General features: G+C 37.7%; 2 protein-coding genes across 2 annotated transcripts in view; both read right to left on the reverse strand.

The window, feature by feature from the left end:
* Window positions 1-272: 272 nt before the first annotated feature.
* ankef1b (ankyrin repeat and EF-hand domain containing 1b) lies at window positions 273-6,329 on the reverse strand. The gene is made up of 9 exons (XM_052153435.1): window positions 5,966-6,329; window positions 3,634-3,833; window positions 3,233-3,382; window positions 2,952-3,075; window positions 1,643-2,477; window positions 1,294-1,520; window positions 1,015-1,163; window positions 793-930; window positions 273-380 (listed from the first exon to the last, which is right to left on the reverse strand). The coding sequence occupies exons 1-9, from the start codon at window positions 6,306-6,308 to the stop codon at window positions 273-275; spliced, it is 2,274 nt and encodes a 757-aa protein (XP_052009395.1). The 5' UTR covers window positions 6,309-6,329.
* A 4,234-nt stretch (window positions 6,330-10,563) lies between these two features.
* The window catches only part of LOC127662388 (EMILIN-1-like), a 42,475-nt gene continuing 33,852 nt past the window's right edge, over window positions 10,564-19,186 (reverse strand). Inside the window, exon 8 of the mRNA XM_052153532.1 lies at window positions 10,564-17,358. Within this exon, the coding sequence (XP_052009492.1) occupies window positions 17,036-17,358 (323 nt within the window). The 3' untranslated portion in view covers window positions 10,564-17,035. The remainder of the gene's footprint in view (window positions 17,359-19,186) is intronic.

Consider the following 19,186-nt stretch of genomic DNA (forward strand, 5'->3'; position numbering starts at 1 on the left):
AACACTTCAAGGTGACCACTGTGCATCTCAATGACTGAGTACGAAAGGTTATTTTTATCCCAATGTCACAAAAGGGATTCATGGGGTTTTTTGGTCCTTCTTTACCTAGCTTTCATTTTTGCTCATATTACAAAATGATTTTGTATAGACTGCCTTCAGAAATCAAAGAAAGACAGACACTTTGAATAGAAAGTGAGTGAAGGCAATTGTGCTAAGATATTGCATTTATTCTTCCCCAGCCATCCATCCAATTCAGCTCTGTGATGCTCTATTTAAAGGATATCAGGTCCTTGAGAGTCATCTGCTTGGCAAAAGGCTTCCTGTGCTCTACCTTTCTTCCGAGTGTGATGTGGAGGGTTGGTGAGCTGTTTTCCCCACAGCTATAATACAAAAAACTTTCATTCAAAATCCACAAATAAAATCACAATTCTATCAATCTACAGTTGTCCCAAAAAGTATTTGGACATTGAAGCCACACTTAAAAATGGACGGAGACATCAATTGCCATTTACTTGATAGCACAAACAAACTTTTAAAGCACAACATTTCACAAAAATAAATTTGTTGGGTTTTCAATAATAAAACCTGCTCAAAATGAAGGTAAAGTGTTTAGGACACTTTCTGGCTGTTAAATATTAGTGGAACATGCCTATAGTGAATGTGATAAACAAAAAATGTCACCTTGAGATCAGCTGGTTAGAAGTAATTGTATTTGAAAAAGGTCATAAGTCATTATTTGTTAACTCTTGCAATGAAATCCATATAATTTAAGCATGGCTCTTGTTTTCTTACGGTTTTGGGGGCAAAGCTAATGTCAAGCTTGTTGGTGGCACTTCTAATGGGGAACTTTGGGTTATTTATTATAATGTTCTCTTTCAAGTCCATTTTGACAGCCGCTGAAACTGATAGTGCTGGTAAATGAATGCCCATCTGCAGGAGACAAAAACAACTCATTAAAAATTCCAGTTGTTTCTTAATGCAAAACAAAGGTAGATTTTTTTAAATCACTTTCACCTCTTGTACTGAAGCTGGTTTTGTTTTTTTTTCTTTTCCTTTTCCTTTCCCATTATCTTTAGGTTTTGGAAGACTGTCAAACTTGGCTTTGACCAAATCAATTATTTTACCATTATCGTATTTTCTGGCAATGTCCAAGCAATTTTCCTCTGTAACCATAAATCAATATTTTATAAACATGAGAAAATTATAAACAAATTAGATGGTTTTGACAACGTAAATGTAGAGTCACTACATTCACTACATTTTCTAAACCAATATCAAAACCTCTACCAGTACCTCTGCTGTTCTCTGCCATGACATTGGCTCCAACTTTGATGAGGTACTCTACACAGCTGAATCGACAGCTTTCAATAGCTCTCATCAGTGGAGTTGCTCCATTCATTGCCACTGCATCCACCAGAGCTCCAGATTGCACCAGCTTGTCGATAATGTCTACATGTCCTGCATGGCAAGCATGGTGAAGGGGCGTCCAGTTAAACTGGTCTACTGCATTAATATTGGCCCTGTATAGACATGAAGACAAAAAAAAAAAAAAACATACATAGAAGTTACCATTTGCAGTTAATATACACAACCACTTTATAGTCTAATAATTGTCCAATCACATTACATTAGTTTTTATTACCCCAGTGCAATGAGGAACTTAGCCACTTGGTAGTTGCCACAGCTGCAGGCAGTCATTAGAGGTGTCTTAAAGAATCGGTCTTTAACATCAACAGGAACATGCTGGGTGAATGCCAGGCTAAGAGATTCTAGATCTCCAGTCTTCACACAGTAATGGATGTTGGTATAGACCTGTTCAGGCTCATTGATATACCAAGCAGAGTCATCCTCAACAGGATGAATTGGTGGATGGTTTCGGTTGAAACGCTTGGTGTCAGTAAAGTTCTGATACTTCTCGATCATATAGTAAGGTTGTCTACTATCCTCTCTCCTGGGAACAAGCTCAGGGGGCATTGTGCATATGGGAAAGGGTAAAGGAGATTTAACTTTCTTTTTGTCCTTGCCACCCTTTTCCTTCCTACTCTGCTTAGGGGCGTAGGATGACATGACAAAGGCCTTCTGGAGGTACTGGAGACCTTTGAAAAACTCATTGACATTGATGGTGCTTTCACGGTTCTTGTCATGTTTCTTGATGATCTTTTGCAGATTGTCATTACTTACTGGAGCTTCATGCACCTGCAGCAAAGACATAAATGTCTCCAGAGAAACAGTTTCCACAGGCTTATCCAGTCCCTCTTCTTTTTGAAAGGCTTTGCGCAAGGTTGTCTCATGTTCACAGGACCAGTCGTGAAGGGCGATGGCCCAGAATTCGTTAGGATTTACAGCAGCAGGTGCAGAAAGCTTCAAATACATTTTCTCTGCTTTCTTGAGCTCTTTCAGCGCAGCTTTCTGACCATTGCTTTTGGCTACCTGGCTTGGAAGTTGACCATCCTCATTCTTCAGTTTGGGATTGCATCCTGTCATTGACAAGAGAGAGTACTGCTAAATTATAACTTTATTGTTGTTATTTTGAAAAAATAGGCAGTGCTCAAATGTTTAAATTACATAATGTCAAAACTGGAGGTTTTATGGGAATTTCAAAATATCACAATATAGGACTACATTGCACACATAAAAAATATACATACACATGATCAAAATTATTGTTTAAATGTGAGTACTAAAGGCAGCAAAGTAGGGGAAAAATGAAGATCACACAAATATGGATCTACTGTTAAAAGATTTGTAAATGTTGTACAGGTGCCAGCCTTGTGGCATAAAACTAACAAACTGTGTGTGGATGATATCAAAGCAAATAATGGAGCAAATGGTAGGTAACCAACATTTGAAGGATAAACACAGATTACAAATTTTCAAGCATGAACTGAAAAATTGTTGTGTATAATCTGTACAGTAGTAAAAGTTAATATAGTAAACCTGTTATAACCTACCTCTTTGAGCCAGAAATCTACAACACTCATTGAATCCGCCAGCAGCAGCAAAGTGCAGAGGTGTGTTACCCTTTTTAGTTAAGACACAAAAGTCAGCAGAGTATGCAGACAGAACCTGTAAAACCTGTACAAATTAAAAACTTCAGTGCTAATACACTTCAAAGTACCACAAGTGAGAATTTTAAGATATTTCCATTTTACGATCTTACACAAACAGAAACAGTTAATAAACGTCATATACTGTCCTTAACATCATACTGTTCATAATGCAATGGCATCACCTCAAGAAAGCCACCCTCTGCTGCAAAATGGGCAGCCCGCTGTCCTTCTTTATCAAGTGCATTGGGATTCCCTTTCCTTTGTAAAATAGCTCTGACAAGCTCCACAGCACCAGCTTTAGCTGCCTTCATGAGAGCTGAGTGACCTGTGACCTTTGGAAAGCCATAATATTACAAAATTGTCTTACACTGATTCATCACATCAGAATCCACATTTATCCGCTTATCTAATAACATTTCTATCAAATATTATTTGTCTTTCTATCTTGCCTCTTTAACATCTCTAAATAATATATGTCTGAAATTATTCTGATTCTGGTTGTTTATGAAAATATATTTTGCATTCATTTATGTTTAGGGACAGAAATGGAGTTTAAACAAAACAAATACAAAGCCAAAAAGACCTCATCTACTACATTTGGATCAGCTCCTCTTTCCAAAATCCTCATGCATAAATCTCCACAGTCCTTTGCATTTTCACAGGCAAACACAAGCACTGGCTTCGTTGATTTAGAAACATTGTTGACATTTGCATTGCTGTTAAGCACCATCTGCAGACAGCGAGCATGTCCTTTAGAGGGAGAGATACAGTAGAACAGCACCCCTATAAAAGATACACAAGACCAAACAGTTAGTTAATATTTAAAATAAGTTCAAAAAGGAAACTTAAAAAATCTGGAATTTTAACTCAATCATTTGTAATTACAAACACATTGGCAAAAGAAAAGGAAATATAAAGAAAAAAGGATATCAATACCCCCCTTTCCACAGTCACCTTTTGCTTTCTCACTGGGGGCATTAAGGCCACAGGACTTTCTGTAAAGTTGATTTGAAACAATATGTAATGTAAAAAGTGCTACACACACACACACACCTGACTTCACTTGAGTATTGCATATAGGTACTGTATTTACAAAAAAATGAAGGCAGAAGCTATTTACACTGAGTGTAAATAGCAACCAAAAGAATCTTCTTTGTACTAAGTGCAAATAGTGTTAGATGCTATTTTCACCCCTTTACCAATAGTGGCAGATCCTATTTGCACCCCTAATTAAATACTAACATACAGTATTGGTCATGACTTTAGTTATCCATTAATTTACACTGTTGAGGGAGTCTGTAGAAATTCTGAAGGCCTGAGGGGGTGGAGCTCAGACTCACTCACTTTGGGCATGTGATTTGTGAAACAGTTCACTTGTAAGCATCAAGGAATAAATTCTGACTGGATAAACTTTTCATTTTTCTCTATTTGTTTGTAGATTTATTTACAGTTGATACAGTACACAGTGAAATGAGACAACGTTCCTCCAGGACCATGGTGCTACATAAAACAACATAGGACAAACACAGAACTACATGAGACTACACAGACTAAATAACATACCTACAGTATGCACATGCAAACGTGTGCAAAAAGTACGGGACAGCGCCGACCAGTACACAGTAGTGCAAAAAGATGACAGTTTCTAAAAATGCCAAATGTAGCATATAGCTATGTTAGCATAGCAGTTATTGAGGTAGAGTCCAAATGCAAAGGCAAAAAGATGACTGAGAATGAAAGGAAGGAAAATATTTATTTATTTATTTGGCACGTTAGGCCAGCAGAGAAGGCTTTGCTGGCCCTGAGAATTCACCACTGGTATAGGGGCATCACTACAGCGTGTTTATAGCATTTATTTAGAGTCCCACAGACACCCTACATCAACCCTTACCCAAAACCTAACCCTAACCTTCCCTTACAAAAATTAACTATGGTTTTACTACAGTAACCATAGTTTAACTATGGTACTTTGGAGTAAAGTCATAGTAACCACATAATTAAAACATGGTTACTGTATTAACACCATATTACTGTAGTAACCACAGTTAATTGCATTAAAACTATAGCTTCCGCCAAAAAACCTGGTCACTACAATATTACTATAGTAAAACAATGGTGAATTTGACCCGGATCAAACCTTTCTCTAAACTCCCTGACATTCGCAGTGACCAAATCACTGCGTGGAAATTAAGTTTTATATTAATGTTTATTTATTATGATTAATTAGTAGAATTAAAGGAAATATTATGAATGGAGACAGGAAACACGATGGGAAAAACTGGGGCGAAAAGTGGGAATCGAACCTGGGTCGTCCGTACGAGAAAAACACATCCACAGTGTCTTTCTACACTACACCCATTCCAATAGACTTTTTGAGTGCAAAAAGCAACGCTGTGTGCCAGGTGCTATTTGCACCTAGTGCAAACAGTCACTGTAATTTTGGGCATAATTTTAATAGCAGTAGCTCCCTTATCAAGTCACAGAAGCTGCATCTGAAACAGCATTTAGTGAGCAAATTACTTTTTAATGCTGCTCAGAGCAGGCATAAATGCATTTACACAAAAATTACAAATGCATAAATAATGTTAAGAGATGAATATTTAAAATATAAAATTATGAATATAAAAATATGAAATTAATGAAAATATGAAGTTATACTTTTAAATATGCAACTAAATTGTGAATAATATGCTCTATATGCTCTGATGCTGCATTTACTTTACACAGAACCAAAGCAGCATCAGAACTGCCTTTGATACTTGGGGCTGAGGTGTGTCAGAGCAGGCTTCATTTATGGCTTTTGCGTCTTTACAGGCACAGAGGTTAAACTTGGCTGTGTAATGACGCCTTCAGTGTCAAATTCTATTAGAATTCTAAAGTAAATAGCTTATATGTCTTAAATGAGACAGTCTCACCTTGTCCCTCTTCATCTGTCAGGTTCATATCGGCATGATTTTTGGCCAAAAGTGCCACAATATTGTAGTAGCCTAACTGTGCAGCCAGCATCACTGGGGTGCAGCCCTTCTTGTCCTGTATGTCAGGATGAGCTCCCAGGGCCAGAAGGAACTGCACCATGTCTTCATCATTGTCCACAGATGCCAGATATAAGGCACTGTGTCCATGTTTTGGTTCAGTTAGATCTATCAGGTTGAAAACACCCATGTTAACCATCTTTTTTATCTGTAGTTTGTTCTTCTCTCGAACATACTGCAGCAGCTTATAAATCTGTAAGACCTCCAGGTTTCCTTCCGCCACCATGTTGACCTCAATTTCTGAAGACATTTCCTCTACTGGAAAAAGGGATACTGGTGAGAATGGGAAAGAAAGGTTTACAGTGTTTTCTTGACTATGATATAATTAACAATATATTATAGTTAAAATGTATCATTTCTGTGATTAAAACATCATAACATTATTACAAAAGGCTTAATATATGATTTATTAATGTACATTCAAATATTAAGAACTATAGGCAAATTTATGCTTGAAAACAATTAAACTACATAAAACACACAAACTTTGAAATGTCTAAATATGAATCAAAATATCAATATTATGACTGTAGGCTTATACATTTATAAAACTAAATATTCATACTCATTCATTAGACTACAATATAAGCCATATTGAAATATTACAGGTAATAATTACAAAATTGAAGTATTATCAATAATTATCAATAATTATCAAAAGTGAAGTGTAGTAACAAGAAAAAGTCGACTTGTTTGCCAGCAATGGTGTTGAGGAAACTGAGTTTTTAAACTGTGCACTGAATAATATAGGCCCCACTTATTAACTTACTATAAATTAAAATATAGTCGTATTCGTATATTTAACAGAGTGGGAAAAAATAACCTGACAATATCGTAGTTTTAACGAAAAGTCCCTTTTAGCAGTTCTAGAAAATATATCATTTGTACAACAAAAAGTTTTTGTTACAGAGCTGAAGACAAATAGTAACGGAAAGCGCTCGAGCCCAAACTTTCGACAGCACTCATGATAAATCGGGAGTCATCGTGTCCTTGCACTAGACCTTTCGGCGGCACTCGGTAAAAGTCGGGGGTCGTCGTGTCGTTGTACTGCTCCTTTCGGCTGCACTCGGTGAAAGCCTGGAAACTTTCTTCTCCATGTTTACGTTCTCTCATTCACTATGAGGGAAAAATGTTTTCCCGCTCTAGCGCATAGCGAAATCACGTTATGACCTTTCCTCCCTTGTTCACAGTAAGGGTTGGGAGGGTTACTTTTGAAATGTATTCCACTACAGATTACAGAATACATGCTGTAAAATGTAATTTGTAAATTTTTTTATTAGATTACTCAAGGTCAGTAATTTATTCTAAATACTTTGGATTATTTGTTCAGCACTGGTAGATTTTTTTCACTTGTTTTGACTATAAAAACTGCCAAAATACACATGTTAAAAATACATTCTCTGAAACACCTAAATATCGTATGCAGTGTTGTTTCTAAAACAAGATAAATCAAATTGAGCTTGTTTTAAGGATTTTTTTTTTTACAGGAAAACAACACAAAAATTATTATCAGGAATTGATTTTTGCCCTAATATCAAAGGTCTTTCTAGAAAAAATAAATTATGAATTGTCTTCTTGATTAAAAAATATGATTGTGCCTGGTAACATGTGCATGTAAATGGCTAGAAATAGCATTTTAGCTTAGCGTAAAGCTGACAATTTACACAAGGTTTATTTATATTTCTTCTGCTCCAAATTTACTGCAGACTTACTTTGTCTGCTCGTATGAATGTAACACATCATAAGAAAGAGTTTCACCGCTGTTCAAATGCACTTTGAATCGCATAATTTAGATGTATAAATGTTTTCCATTTGAAAGGACTAAATATTAAATTAAACAAATGACAATAAAATGCAAAGTAATCTCTTCAGTAATCAAATTACTTTTTGAATGTAACTGTATTCTAATTACCAATGATTTAAATTGTAACAGTATTGGAATACTTATATTTTGTATTTTAAATACGTAATCCCGCTACATGTATTTCGTTACTTCCCAACCCTGGCCCCGTGTGCATTTATGGGGGTCTTTGGCTCCTGGACCAGTAGCTGAGTAAGCCTTCTCCTCCAGTTTGCCAACTATCATGCAGCAGCATCTTCAGAGCAATTATTTGGGCTATGCAGTCAGGGGCGTAATTTCCCATTGTAAAACAGAATCTGATTAAACATAAAAGTCTCTCTGCAGTGGCACTATAAATTAAACATAACTGCCATTAACAAATCACTGCATTAATTGAAGTTCTGATTCGTTTTTGTTTGTAATTTGTAATTGTGAAGACACAATTTTCCAGTTAGATGTCTTTTTTGCAAGATAATTTTATTTAACCATTTATAACAACACACAAGAATGCATGTAGAAGCTAACAGCTCATTTGCTTTGTTCATTGAAAACTAATATATAATAAAACACTCATTTACATCTTGACTAAAACCAGTGGCTTGAAAAACTTAAATGGTCATGACAAGAGGAATCACATTTTCCTTGATCTTTTGACATTTAAGAGGTCATTGTACTATAAAATCATACTATAAGTTTAAGAACTCATAACTTCCTCTTTATAGCAAAAAGAGCGTTTGTTGAAAACAAGCTGCAAAAACTACTCGTGCACTTCTTCCTACACATTATGATGTCACAGTGTGGTAGACATTTTTATCTGACCGCCTCCACAACAACACATCAACTACTTTACCTGATGACTTCCATAGCCCTGACCAGTAGTGGTGAGCAGTGAGATGGGGTGCTTCTCAAACAGAAGGCTGCAGCCTAGTAAGGCAGTGTCCTTCCTAGACCAGTCCTTCTGAGGCTGTAGGCTAGACTCCTCCTCAGCATTCAGTGCTAGAATGAGACGATCTAGTAAGTGTGCATGACAAACCATATGCTTAGAACTTTTTTTTAGAAAACCCATAAACTTCAGAAAACTAGAAATATGCCCTTAATCTCTCAATTATTTTAGCAAAATGCATTATTCACAAAGATAGAGTCTCTCAAAAAAATCCGTAATCTAATATTTCACAAACACTAGACTTGTAAAAACTGTAAAACGTTTAAAGCTTTTCAAATTCATGTAATTGCCCTGTTATTATTTTTTTCATAGTTTTTTTTTTTTTTTTTTTGGTGCTTTGTATCTTCTAATTTGTTGTATTGTCTAAACTATTTGCATTTCTTTTCTACATATTGTCATTTCTGCAAATGTAAATAAAAACTTGAATAGAGAGAGAGAAAAAGTAAGCTGCGTGATTAAGGCTTCCGCCCTTTTTTAATATATTTTGGGACATTGTGGGTGATTGAAGGCTGCGAAGGATACACTTGATGCATCCTCCAAAATATGGCAAACAAAGGTTGCAAAACGAGGCTGCCTTCCATGTGTCCTTACAATTGAGATGACCTTTGGCGATCCTTGATGACTTGCAGCCGAGATATCTAGCCTAACGAGGCTGCAGCCTTCCGATTAAGAAGCACCCATGGCAAGGAGAGAGCAGGTCAGTCAAGAGCAGAGAGCCAGTCTAAACAGTGGGCATTTACTCTCAACATTTAAAGGAGAAGCAACACCAAAACAAGCATTTCTGACAGAGGGTCAGAATGAGGGTGGAAAATAAATATATGCAAAAAAACTTTACCAATATTATAAGTGAACCTCAAGGAAAATATTAAACTACAAACATGCATGTTATGACCCCAGTAAAACCCTTTTCCCTTTCTGCTGTGAAACTGACTGATTACTCAAGGATTTTTGGTTAGCTGTCTGGTCACAGTCACAGTTTTTCAAAGTCCAAAGCTGAATATTTATCTATCTATAATTGTTGTCAAATGCTTATAAACTAGCCGACATGTAGTATCAGGCAATGATCCAGGTTTTTTTTTAAATCACAATATAGACCTTTTAACATTCAATCAACAATTAATGTTTCAGTTTGTGTCTGTCGACAATTTTGTGTTTTGTTATTACACCGGATCATGTCAGAATACTGGATAGTGTTTACAATCTATCATGTACACAGACAACAATCATTACTTGTTTTTTTTACTGATCGTGCTTTGAACACTGATTGTTGCAACCTAAAAATACAAGAGCACTTTCGTCATTTTCTCTCTCTCTGCTTGAACAGAAACTTGCCAGATGTTTCTCTAGAGGACTTCTCGAAGGTGGACCTCAGCCAATACAAGTTGATCCACTGGGAGGTGAGATCGTCAGCCAAAAACCTTCCATTTGCTTCTCTGATTTTGTAACTGTCCAGGTTCACATGAGAACACATTGTAACTTTATTTAGTTCCTCCTGATTTGTGACACACTAAGTTTGTAGTGTATCAAATTCTTAGCCAAGTTTTATGAAACTCTTTTGTAAATGCATTGCCAGGGCTGTAAAACTGAAGAACAAGTAAAGATGATTGAGAAGGTGAGAGAGTATAACAGCAAACAGGAGGAGAAAATCACAATCTCTGTGGAAGTAGAGAAGACCAGGGGACCACTTTACCAGCTATTTCCTCTTGGTGATGATTTACTACATGTTTGACAAGTTACATCTTTGTTATCTTCTGTTCAAGTTCAATGAACACATTATCTTATTTGCATAATATGCATTACTGAATATTCAAATACATCTTTTGACCTCAAATAGGTTTGGGTTGGAAAATTAATAATCAGAATACAATAAAATGCTTTCAAAATAGTTTTGGAAATTGTAAAGGCACAAAATACAGAATGGTTCAAAAGTGTGAGGCCACATCAGAAATCTGGGATTTTCTTTTTTTAAACCTGGAAATAGACAATGTTTTATGATTTTGAAAACTTTAAAACAAAGATATATAAAAAGGAAGAAGCATTTATATTTTGTATATTAAAATAATAATTCAATATCATTATACTTTATTATTAAAAAGAATAATGATATAAAATACTATTTATTTATATATATATTGGAGTGGTGGTGGTGTAGTGGGCTAAAGCACATAACTGGTAAGCAGAAGGTTGCTGGTTCGATCCCCACAGCCACTACCATTGTGTCCTTGAGCAAGGCACTTAACTCCAGGTTGCTCTGGGGGGATTGTCCATGTAATAAGGCCACTGTAAGTCGCTTTGGATAAAAGCATCTGCCAAATGCATAAACGTAAATATATATAAGGTCACTAATCAAATGTGTGACATTGACCATGTTAACACCTTTGTACAAAAGGTCAGATTTCCTTGCTTCCATCAAAGCACAGAAGAGGCTGTTTGGAACAATCTAAAATCATACTGGAATAATGTGAATCATAATGTTTTGCACAAACTTGTGGAGTCCATGCCAGCTTGAGTACATACTGTTGTAAAAGCAAAAGGAGGACATAACAAATACTAAGATATCCATGTACATTTTTCAATTCAGTTTTTTATTCAAATTGTTTTTCTGATAACAAAACAAACTTCTTAATTAAAATAGAAAATAATGTAAAATATAAACATTTTCACTAGTGGTCTGGTCTCAGATTTTTGAACCCGACTATATAGCCTATGTCTTATAGGTTTAGTGCCATGCTTGAATGATACACCATCTGTTTTTCTGTGGCTTCTTTGTGACTGCCTTTACTCAGGTCTTTTTTAGTAAGGATGTGGCAAGACACTTTGGGCTTGATTCAGCCTTCGCTGCTCTGAAGGGCTTCAGAAGGAGAAGGACCAGATGCATAATCTAGAAATAATGTCCATTTAAAGAGTCCACCAGATGTCACTAGAGTTCTAAGAAGTTCCTATTCAAACAAAAACTTCTGATTGAGTATGTGCAGTCATCATCTTTGCTTAAAGGAATAGTTCACCCAAAAATGACAATTCTATCACTTACTCACCCTCGTGTTGTCCCAAACCTGTACGACTTTCTTTCTTCCATGGATCACAAAAGGAGATGTTAGGCAGAAAGTTAGCTTCAGTCGCCATTCGTTTTTGCCAAAATGCAATGAAAGTAAAAAGTGACTGAAGTTGTCATTGCGCCTAACATCTCCTTTTATGTTCCATGGAAGCCAAAAGTTATACGGGTTTGGAACAACATTAGGGTAAGCAAACGGTGAAAGAATTTACACTACTGGGTGAACAGTTCCTTTAAGATTATGTTCATTTTTGAGCCATGCCACGTGACATGGATAGGTTTTGAGTTTGGTTGTATTTCTAGGGCTACCTAAAAGGGAGATGATGCAATGGGTCCTGATGGAGTTGTAATCCATTCAGATGCATTCCCACCCAAGAAGCTGGTAAATACACTTGGAGCAGGAGATTTATTTAAGGCATCTGTAATCTAATCACTGTCAAACGGTGAGGATCTTTTCTTGATTTTAGTAGCAGTAAGTCTAAAATTTTGAACGTTTCTATTTTGCTAACACACTTAAATATATTATTGTGCTATTGCCCAGTTGTGAGTTGAAGTGCTGTATGCTGTGTCAGAAATTAACTTTTTTATTAAAGGAATAGTTTGTGCCAAAATTAATTATTTCTGTTGTTTCAAACCCGTAGGACTTGAAACATTTTTTTCTGTGAAACATAAAAATAGATGTAAGGCAGAACGTTCACTTTCATTGCATTTCTATTTTGCCCTCCTGTGATTGGTTTTCAGAGGCCTTTATATTGTTGTTCTATCCAGATACAGTGGCATTATTCCCCATAGTCCGGATTAAATTCTGACCTTGGCTGCACCATAAAAAGTGATAAATTAATGTGAATGAGTTCAAGCCTGTATTATTCTCTCTCTGCAGGGGGCGGCCTACAGGTCGCTCACATTTAGTTGCCAGATTTCTGGCAAAAAATGCTCTGTCCATGGATATGACGGAGTTGTACAGTTCGTGATATTTTCTCACGTTCATGAGAGGGGCATATCTGAAATGTACTACAGACATGGTGACTGTTATGATCTACTGACTGTTTTAAGGTACTAGTTATTGTCAAGGCAATAGGAAAGTAATTCAAACACTGATCTACACTGAAACTAACTCTGATTGAAAAGACTATGGTAAAAATAATTCTAAATAATAATGTTTTTGTTCTATTGATGTACCTCTGTATTAGCATGACTAAATTAAATTAAAATAGAGATAGCAGATAGCCAAATACGTTTTAACAATAGGAAAACATGCAGAGAAATCATAGCATTCTGTATAAAAAAACATATTGAAGGAAGGAATAATTGACAACAGGTCTGTGATTTATTGAAAATGAATACACATCCGAGGTGGTTATGTGGACATGATGAGGACGTTTTCATGTCCTCATGCAAAAAGAAGTTATATGGAACCATAATGCTGTCAAAAACATAATCAGTTTTGGCGTATAAGTATTAATGTGTGTTTAAAGTTCAAATTTAGCCTCCGGACTACATTCCTGAGATACTAGAACCAAAGGCAATGATAAATTTGATTATGTGGGGTCAAATTAAACCAGGTGAACTTAATTTGAAATACTTCAGCCAAGTATGTGATTTGTTAATGTAACATACAGTTATTTTCAAATCAGTTCAAATGTTCACAAATCTGTATTCAAGGGAAAACGAGTAGGTATGCAATACATTTTTCAGATTTACAGAGATTAGTTGATTTCATTACTTTTATAGCACTTCCATAATCAATTATGGTAGTTATGAGAAGTTCAGGCATGTTTAACCCTGATTTTAAGTGAAAAGTTGGCAAGCATTGCAACAACAGTAGGGAGCATATGTATTTGAGACTGTTTGTAGAGAAAGGAAGAAGGAAGAGAGCTGAGTATAAGTGTGTAAGGATGAAATACAAACAGGATATGTGACATTTTTCCACCCAATCTTATTTAGACACAGCTGGCAAGCACTTCACAGATTCTACTAACACGCCTAGTGTGCAATGATCGCTGTCTGTCTGTATGCAACAATAATACTGAAAATATCCATTTGAGGTTATCTAAGGGAAAATTTAAATACATATAAAAAATATTTAACAAACATAAACATACAGTTGCGTCCAAAAGTCTGAGACCTCATTGAAAATTTGAGATTTATTTCTTTCATTTAAACCTAAAAAGGATTTTAAATTTCAAAGAAAAGTTACAGTAATTGATACAATTGTTAAATGTTAAAAGTTCATAATATTCTGTACTATTTCTAGATCAATAATCATATTTAATTAATTTTGTGACCATGTTAATCTGTACAAAAGGTCAGAATTTTTGCTTACTTTGAAGCACACAAGATGCTCTTTGGATCAGTTTCAAATAAGTTGAACAAACTTGTATAGTCTATGCCAGCTCGGGTGCTTGCTGTTAAATTAAAAGGGGGACATAGCAGTACTAAGAAGTTCTAAAATTCAACTTTCTGATCAAATTATTATTCTGATAATATAGGTTGTAATGAAAATTTTGATATTTGAAAAGTAAAATAATTTTGTTTAAGATGTAGGGATAATAAAGTGGTGGCTGTGGCTCAGGTGGTTGAGCGGGTCGGCCACTAATCGCTGGGTTGGCGGCTCGATTCCTGGCCCACATGACTCCACATGCCAAAGTGTCCTTGGGCAAGACACTGAACTCCAAGTTGCTCCCAATGGTAGACTAGTGCCTTGCATGGCAGCTCTGCCATCATTGGTGTGTGTGAATGGGTGAATGAGACAGTGTAAAGCGCGTTGAAAACCGCTAAGGTTAAAAAAGCTTTATATAAGTGCAGACCATTTACCATTTAATGTGCCTGGAGAAGCTCTGCAGCAAGTCAGCAAGAGAACGTGGCAACATTATCCCAAAGCTTTCCGGTACCTTAGGATAGGCCACATTGTGTCGACACATCGACAAGCGGCATCTCCTATCAGACATTTTTGCATTGGCTCCAGCATTTACACCTCTTCTTGTGGTGCAACCAGAAGCACGTTGCGTCAGCAGCATGGGAGACCTGGGTATGGATCCCACATTGAAACCAGGAAGTAATCGTGTTTGCTTCGGTAATCAGGGACTAGCGCGATTCAGAGGTTGCATTTAACCCTCTAACATTAAATGTTTACTCCACTGAATGTTAGGTTTAAGTTTGGGATTTGGGTTGAGGGGTACAATTAATAAAATATGCATTTCTCTTCACTGTAATACACCTGTACAGCTGAAAACAATTCGCTTCATAACTGGCTTTGGAACCCCTCCATGGACGTTACAACCGGAAATAGGAGCTCACCAGTGCCCATACTCCTAACAACAATTTTTGCTTTGGCCACTGGGAGCAGTGTTTTGAATTTTGGTATGCACAGACTGATTTCAGTTACAGAAAAAGTCAACCTACTGTTTCCGATATCACTGAGAGATCAGTTTGAATGGGGTATCTGTCCATTGTTGGCGTGGTGCAACAGACACTTTCAGTGTAAACAGTATCACTGATTATAATTGGAGTAATTTGCTTTAGACGCGTCCGGTGTAGACAGGGTTTTAGAGCTGGTTTCAAAGTCTCTTTAACATGAAATTAAATATTATCCTTTAATTATTGTTGCTGGTGCAGCTTTCATAATATGATCTGGGGAATCTCATTATAACTAAAAATAGTAAATGAAACAGCAAACATAAGATAGCAGCCTTAATTTTCAACATTCTTCACCATATAAAGGATAAAAAGTTTTGTAGCGGTAGACAGAAATCTTTCCTTTAAACAAGTGGTGTAAAATTACACTGTTTCGGACAAAAAAAAAGACATTTTTGTTTTCTAGCAAATCTGTATAGTTTACAATTCTTTGGGCTGTCGTAGAGTAAACGTTCAAGCGAGACCACACAGACAGAATACATTGATGAAGGACACCCTCAGAGTCCTCAGTGTTGTTATTTTTCAAAGGTACTTTGTTGAACCACATTAAGGACAGACTCTGTTTGATAAAAAATCTCCACTGAGCTGGGATTATGAATGTAAAACATACAGAAAATTGCAGCTATCCTCCACCCTGATAGAGCTGATGTTTTTGTAAACACTTTAACAAGTCTCCAATAGCCCCAATTCTTGTTGGTTTGGTAGCTTGGTATGAAACCGTGCACCCAAGAAACTTGGGTTTCTGAAGATTTCATTTTGGCATGGTAATCTCCATAGCTTTTGGGGTCACTTGGGGAGTTTGCATGAAACGTGATGAAAAACATAATAATTGTCATGTTGAATAATATACTAAAAGCTTCCTGAAATCATTGCAGAACCTAAAGCATAAAAGTTACATTAGAGGCATTGGTGTGTTGTGCAAAACTTCCAACCACACATTTAGTTAAGTAAGAGCATCTTTGGCAGGCATCATGGTACAGCAGGATGTTATTCCTGGAAAACTTGGCACTTGTAAAAAAAATGAAATAATTGGCATTAAGGTACATACTGTACATTTAAAGATCACCCTCTTAACTCTTAAGGTAACTAAAGTAACCTTGGTACATAACTTAAACTGTAAAACGAGAAAGGTGCACAGAAACCAACAATTCACAGCAAAAATATTGATTACTTCCATCATACTTGCATTCCTGTGCATCCAAAATTCTACACACATCAGCCTAAACTATAACCCTGACTGTGAGTCAAGCTCTTTGGCAGGAGATACTTTAACGTGCAGTGGCATACATGGGAAGTCAAACAGACCTCATGGTCATCTTTGGTGCATGAGAGATTATTCATAACTCATGTCTGTAATGCATATAACATGGTGATATCTCAACACTAAAATCATCAACAATAGTCGCACAAACTCACAGTAGTATTTGTTACAACACTTCTCCAAAGCATTGGGTTAGGATTACATATCAAGGGCAACAGTTCCTCCATTTGAAATTATATTCTCTGCTCGATGATTTCACAGGAGGTTAAACAACATCTGTAAGTTTAAAAACTGTATAGAAGGAAAAGCAATGCTCACGTCTGCATCGCTATCCCAGGCGGAAAACATCATTTAAGATTGTCACTTTCTAGCCCCGTCGTTTTGCTGATCCTCTGAGTCTGATAAGCGTCAGTTCTCTTTTGGTATTGGCCCATCAAAGGCTCCTAAACATCTTCATATAGAAGCATACCACTGAAGATAGTTAAAGGCTCCACTGAATGGGCCAGTTTGCCCATGACCAGATCTATGCAGACTGTATCTCTCACTTGAAGGGGTAGGATGATGTTGAAAACAGCCAGAGAACCTGGTATTGGTTTGGCCTCTGCCATGGGTTTGTTCTCCAGTCCTTCAGGCTGGTAACCAGCTGAGTCTACTCGAGCCATGCCATAGTTAGACTTGGACAACACAGCTTCAATCTTCTCATTTTTGTGGCCTGTCAGGATGGCACTAAAGAAATAACGGCCATCAAGTGGAGCAGTAAAGATACCTGCAAATTTTAGATACAGAAGAGAAAGATTTACTGTTTGTTTTACCATTGCTCTTTTGTCCAAAACAGTAGCCAAAATGAAGTACCAATGAGTATTTAATATGTAATGTGTGAAAATACAAGCCTCGTGTCTGAACCTGCATACTTTCCTAATATATGGTATGCCAAAAACAGTATGTCAAATAAGTAGTATGTCAGAATCCTCAGTATTCATAAAACAGTAGGCGAAAAATACCTACACCCGGCGAGATTCTTAAGCATGCATCAATTGAACACTCTATTATCACATAATACCACGGGAACTGAGGCAACATCCAATTTGCCCCTGGACGCTTCAACAGCGCAAAAACTAAAAGAGTTATTTAAAAGAGTGATTTTCTCTAAAAGAGTATTTTCCTATAAAAGACCAATACACAGCTGGCGTTGAACGTCCTTTTCAGGACGCGGCTTTATAAAGATGCCTTTCCGCCCCTGTGTAGTTCCTTGATGCGGTAGAGTGCTCTCCGCTTCAGACGGCCACAGGCGTTGTCTCGTGTGTCTGGATTGCGATCACACCGAGGCAGCGTTTTTGGAAGGTTCATGTTCTCACTGCGAGAGCATGACCATGGCAACGTTGAGGTCAATGTGGTAGCGGACGTGCTGTCACGAAAACGCTGGCCCGGTGGAGAGTGGAGGCTTCACCACCAGTCGGTCCAGCTGATTTGGGAACGATTCGGCAAGGCCCAGGTAGTCCTGTTTGCCTCCCGAGAGACCTCCCACTGCCCGCTCTGGTACGCCCGAACAGAGGCTCCCCTCGGTGCAGACGCACTGGCACACAGCTGGCCCTCGGGGCTGCGCAAGTACGCATTTCCCCCAGTGAGCCTTCTTGCACAGGTTCTGTGCAAGTTCAGAGAGGACGATGAACAAGTCACCCTAGTGGCTCCCTATTGGCCCACCCGGGCCTGGTTCTCGGACCTCATACTCCTCACGACAGCCCCTCCCTGGCGAATTCCTCTGAGGAAAGACCTTCTTTCTTAGGGACGGGGCACACTCTGGCATCCGCACCCAGACCTCTGGAACCTCCACGTCTGGCCCATGGATGGGACGTGGAAAATCTAGCTGGTCTACCACCTGCCGTCGTAGACACGATCAGCCAAGCCAGAGCCCCCTCTACCAGGCAACTTTACGCCCTGAAGTGGCACTTGTTCGCAAATTGCCGTTCTTCCCGGGCTGAAGACCTACAGAGGTGCGCAGTTAGGTCAGTGCTCGTATTCCTGCAGGAGAGGCTGGAGGGGAGGCTGTCCTCTTCCACCTTGAAGGTGTATGTTGCTGCTATCGTTGCCCAAGTCTTTGGGCAAGCACGACTTAATCATCAGGTTCCTAAGAGGCGCCCGGAGGTTAAATCCTTCCCGGCCAAGCCTGTTCCCCTCCTGGGATCTCTCAGTGGTCCTCACGGATCTACAGAGACCCCCCTTTGAGCCGCTAGAATCAGTTGACGACCATTTCCGGCTCCTCAGAAAAATCCTGAATGAACTCGATGTATTTCCCCTCTTTTATACCAGTATGTCTGGGGCGGGGTATGCAAATACTGTCTGCTTAATTCTCATTGGCCTTTTTTCATAGATCAGGGGTATATTCAGCGTTCAAGAGAGACCCCTAGTGTCGCTTCTTCAACAAAACGTCTCATTCCCTCCATCAGGGAACGGAGGTTACATACGTAACCTAGACGTTTTTGGTGCTATTTATGCCAAGAAAGCTTCATGGTTAAATTGTACTTCTTGAACAATTTTTTTTGTGTGTAAATAGTATAGTATATTAATAGTATAAATACTATTATTTTCACGGTTGC

The sequence above is a fragment of the Xyrauchen texanus genome, chromosome 22 (assembly GCF_025860055.1).
Source record: "Xyrauchen texanus isolate HMW12.3.18 chromosome 22, RBS_HiC_50CHRs, whole genome shotgun sequence".
NCBI classification, from domain to species: domain Eukaryota; kingdom Metazoa; phylum Chordata; class Actinopteri; order Cypriniformes; family Catostomidae; genus Xyrauchen; species Xyrauchen texanus.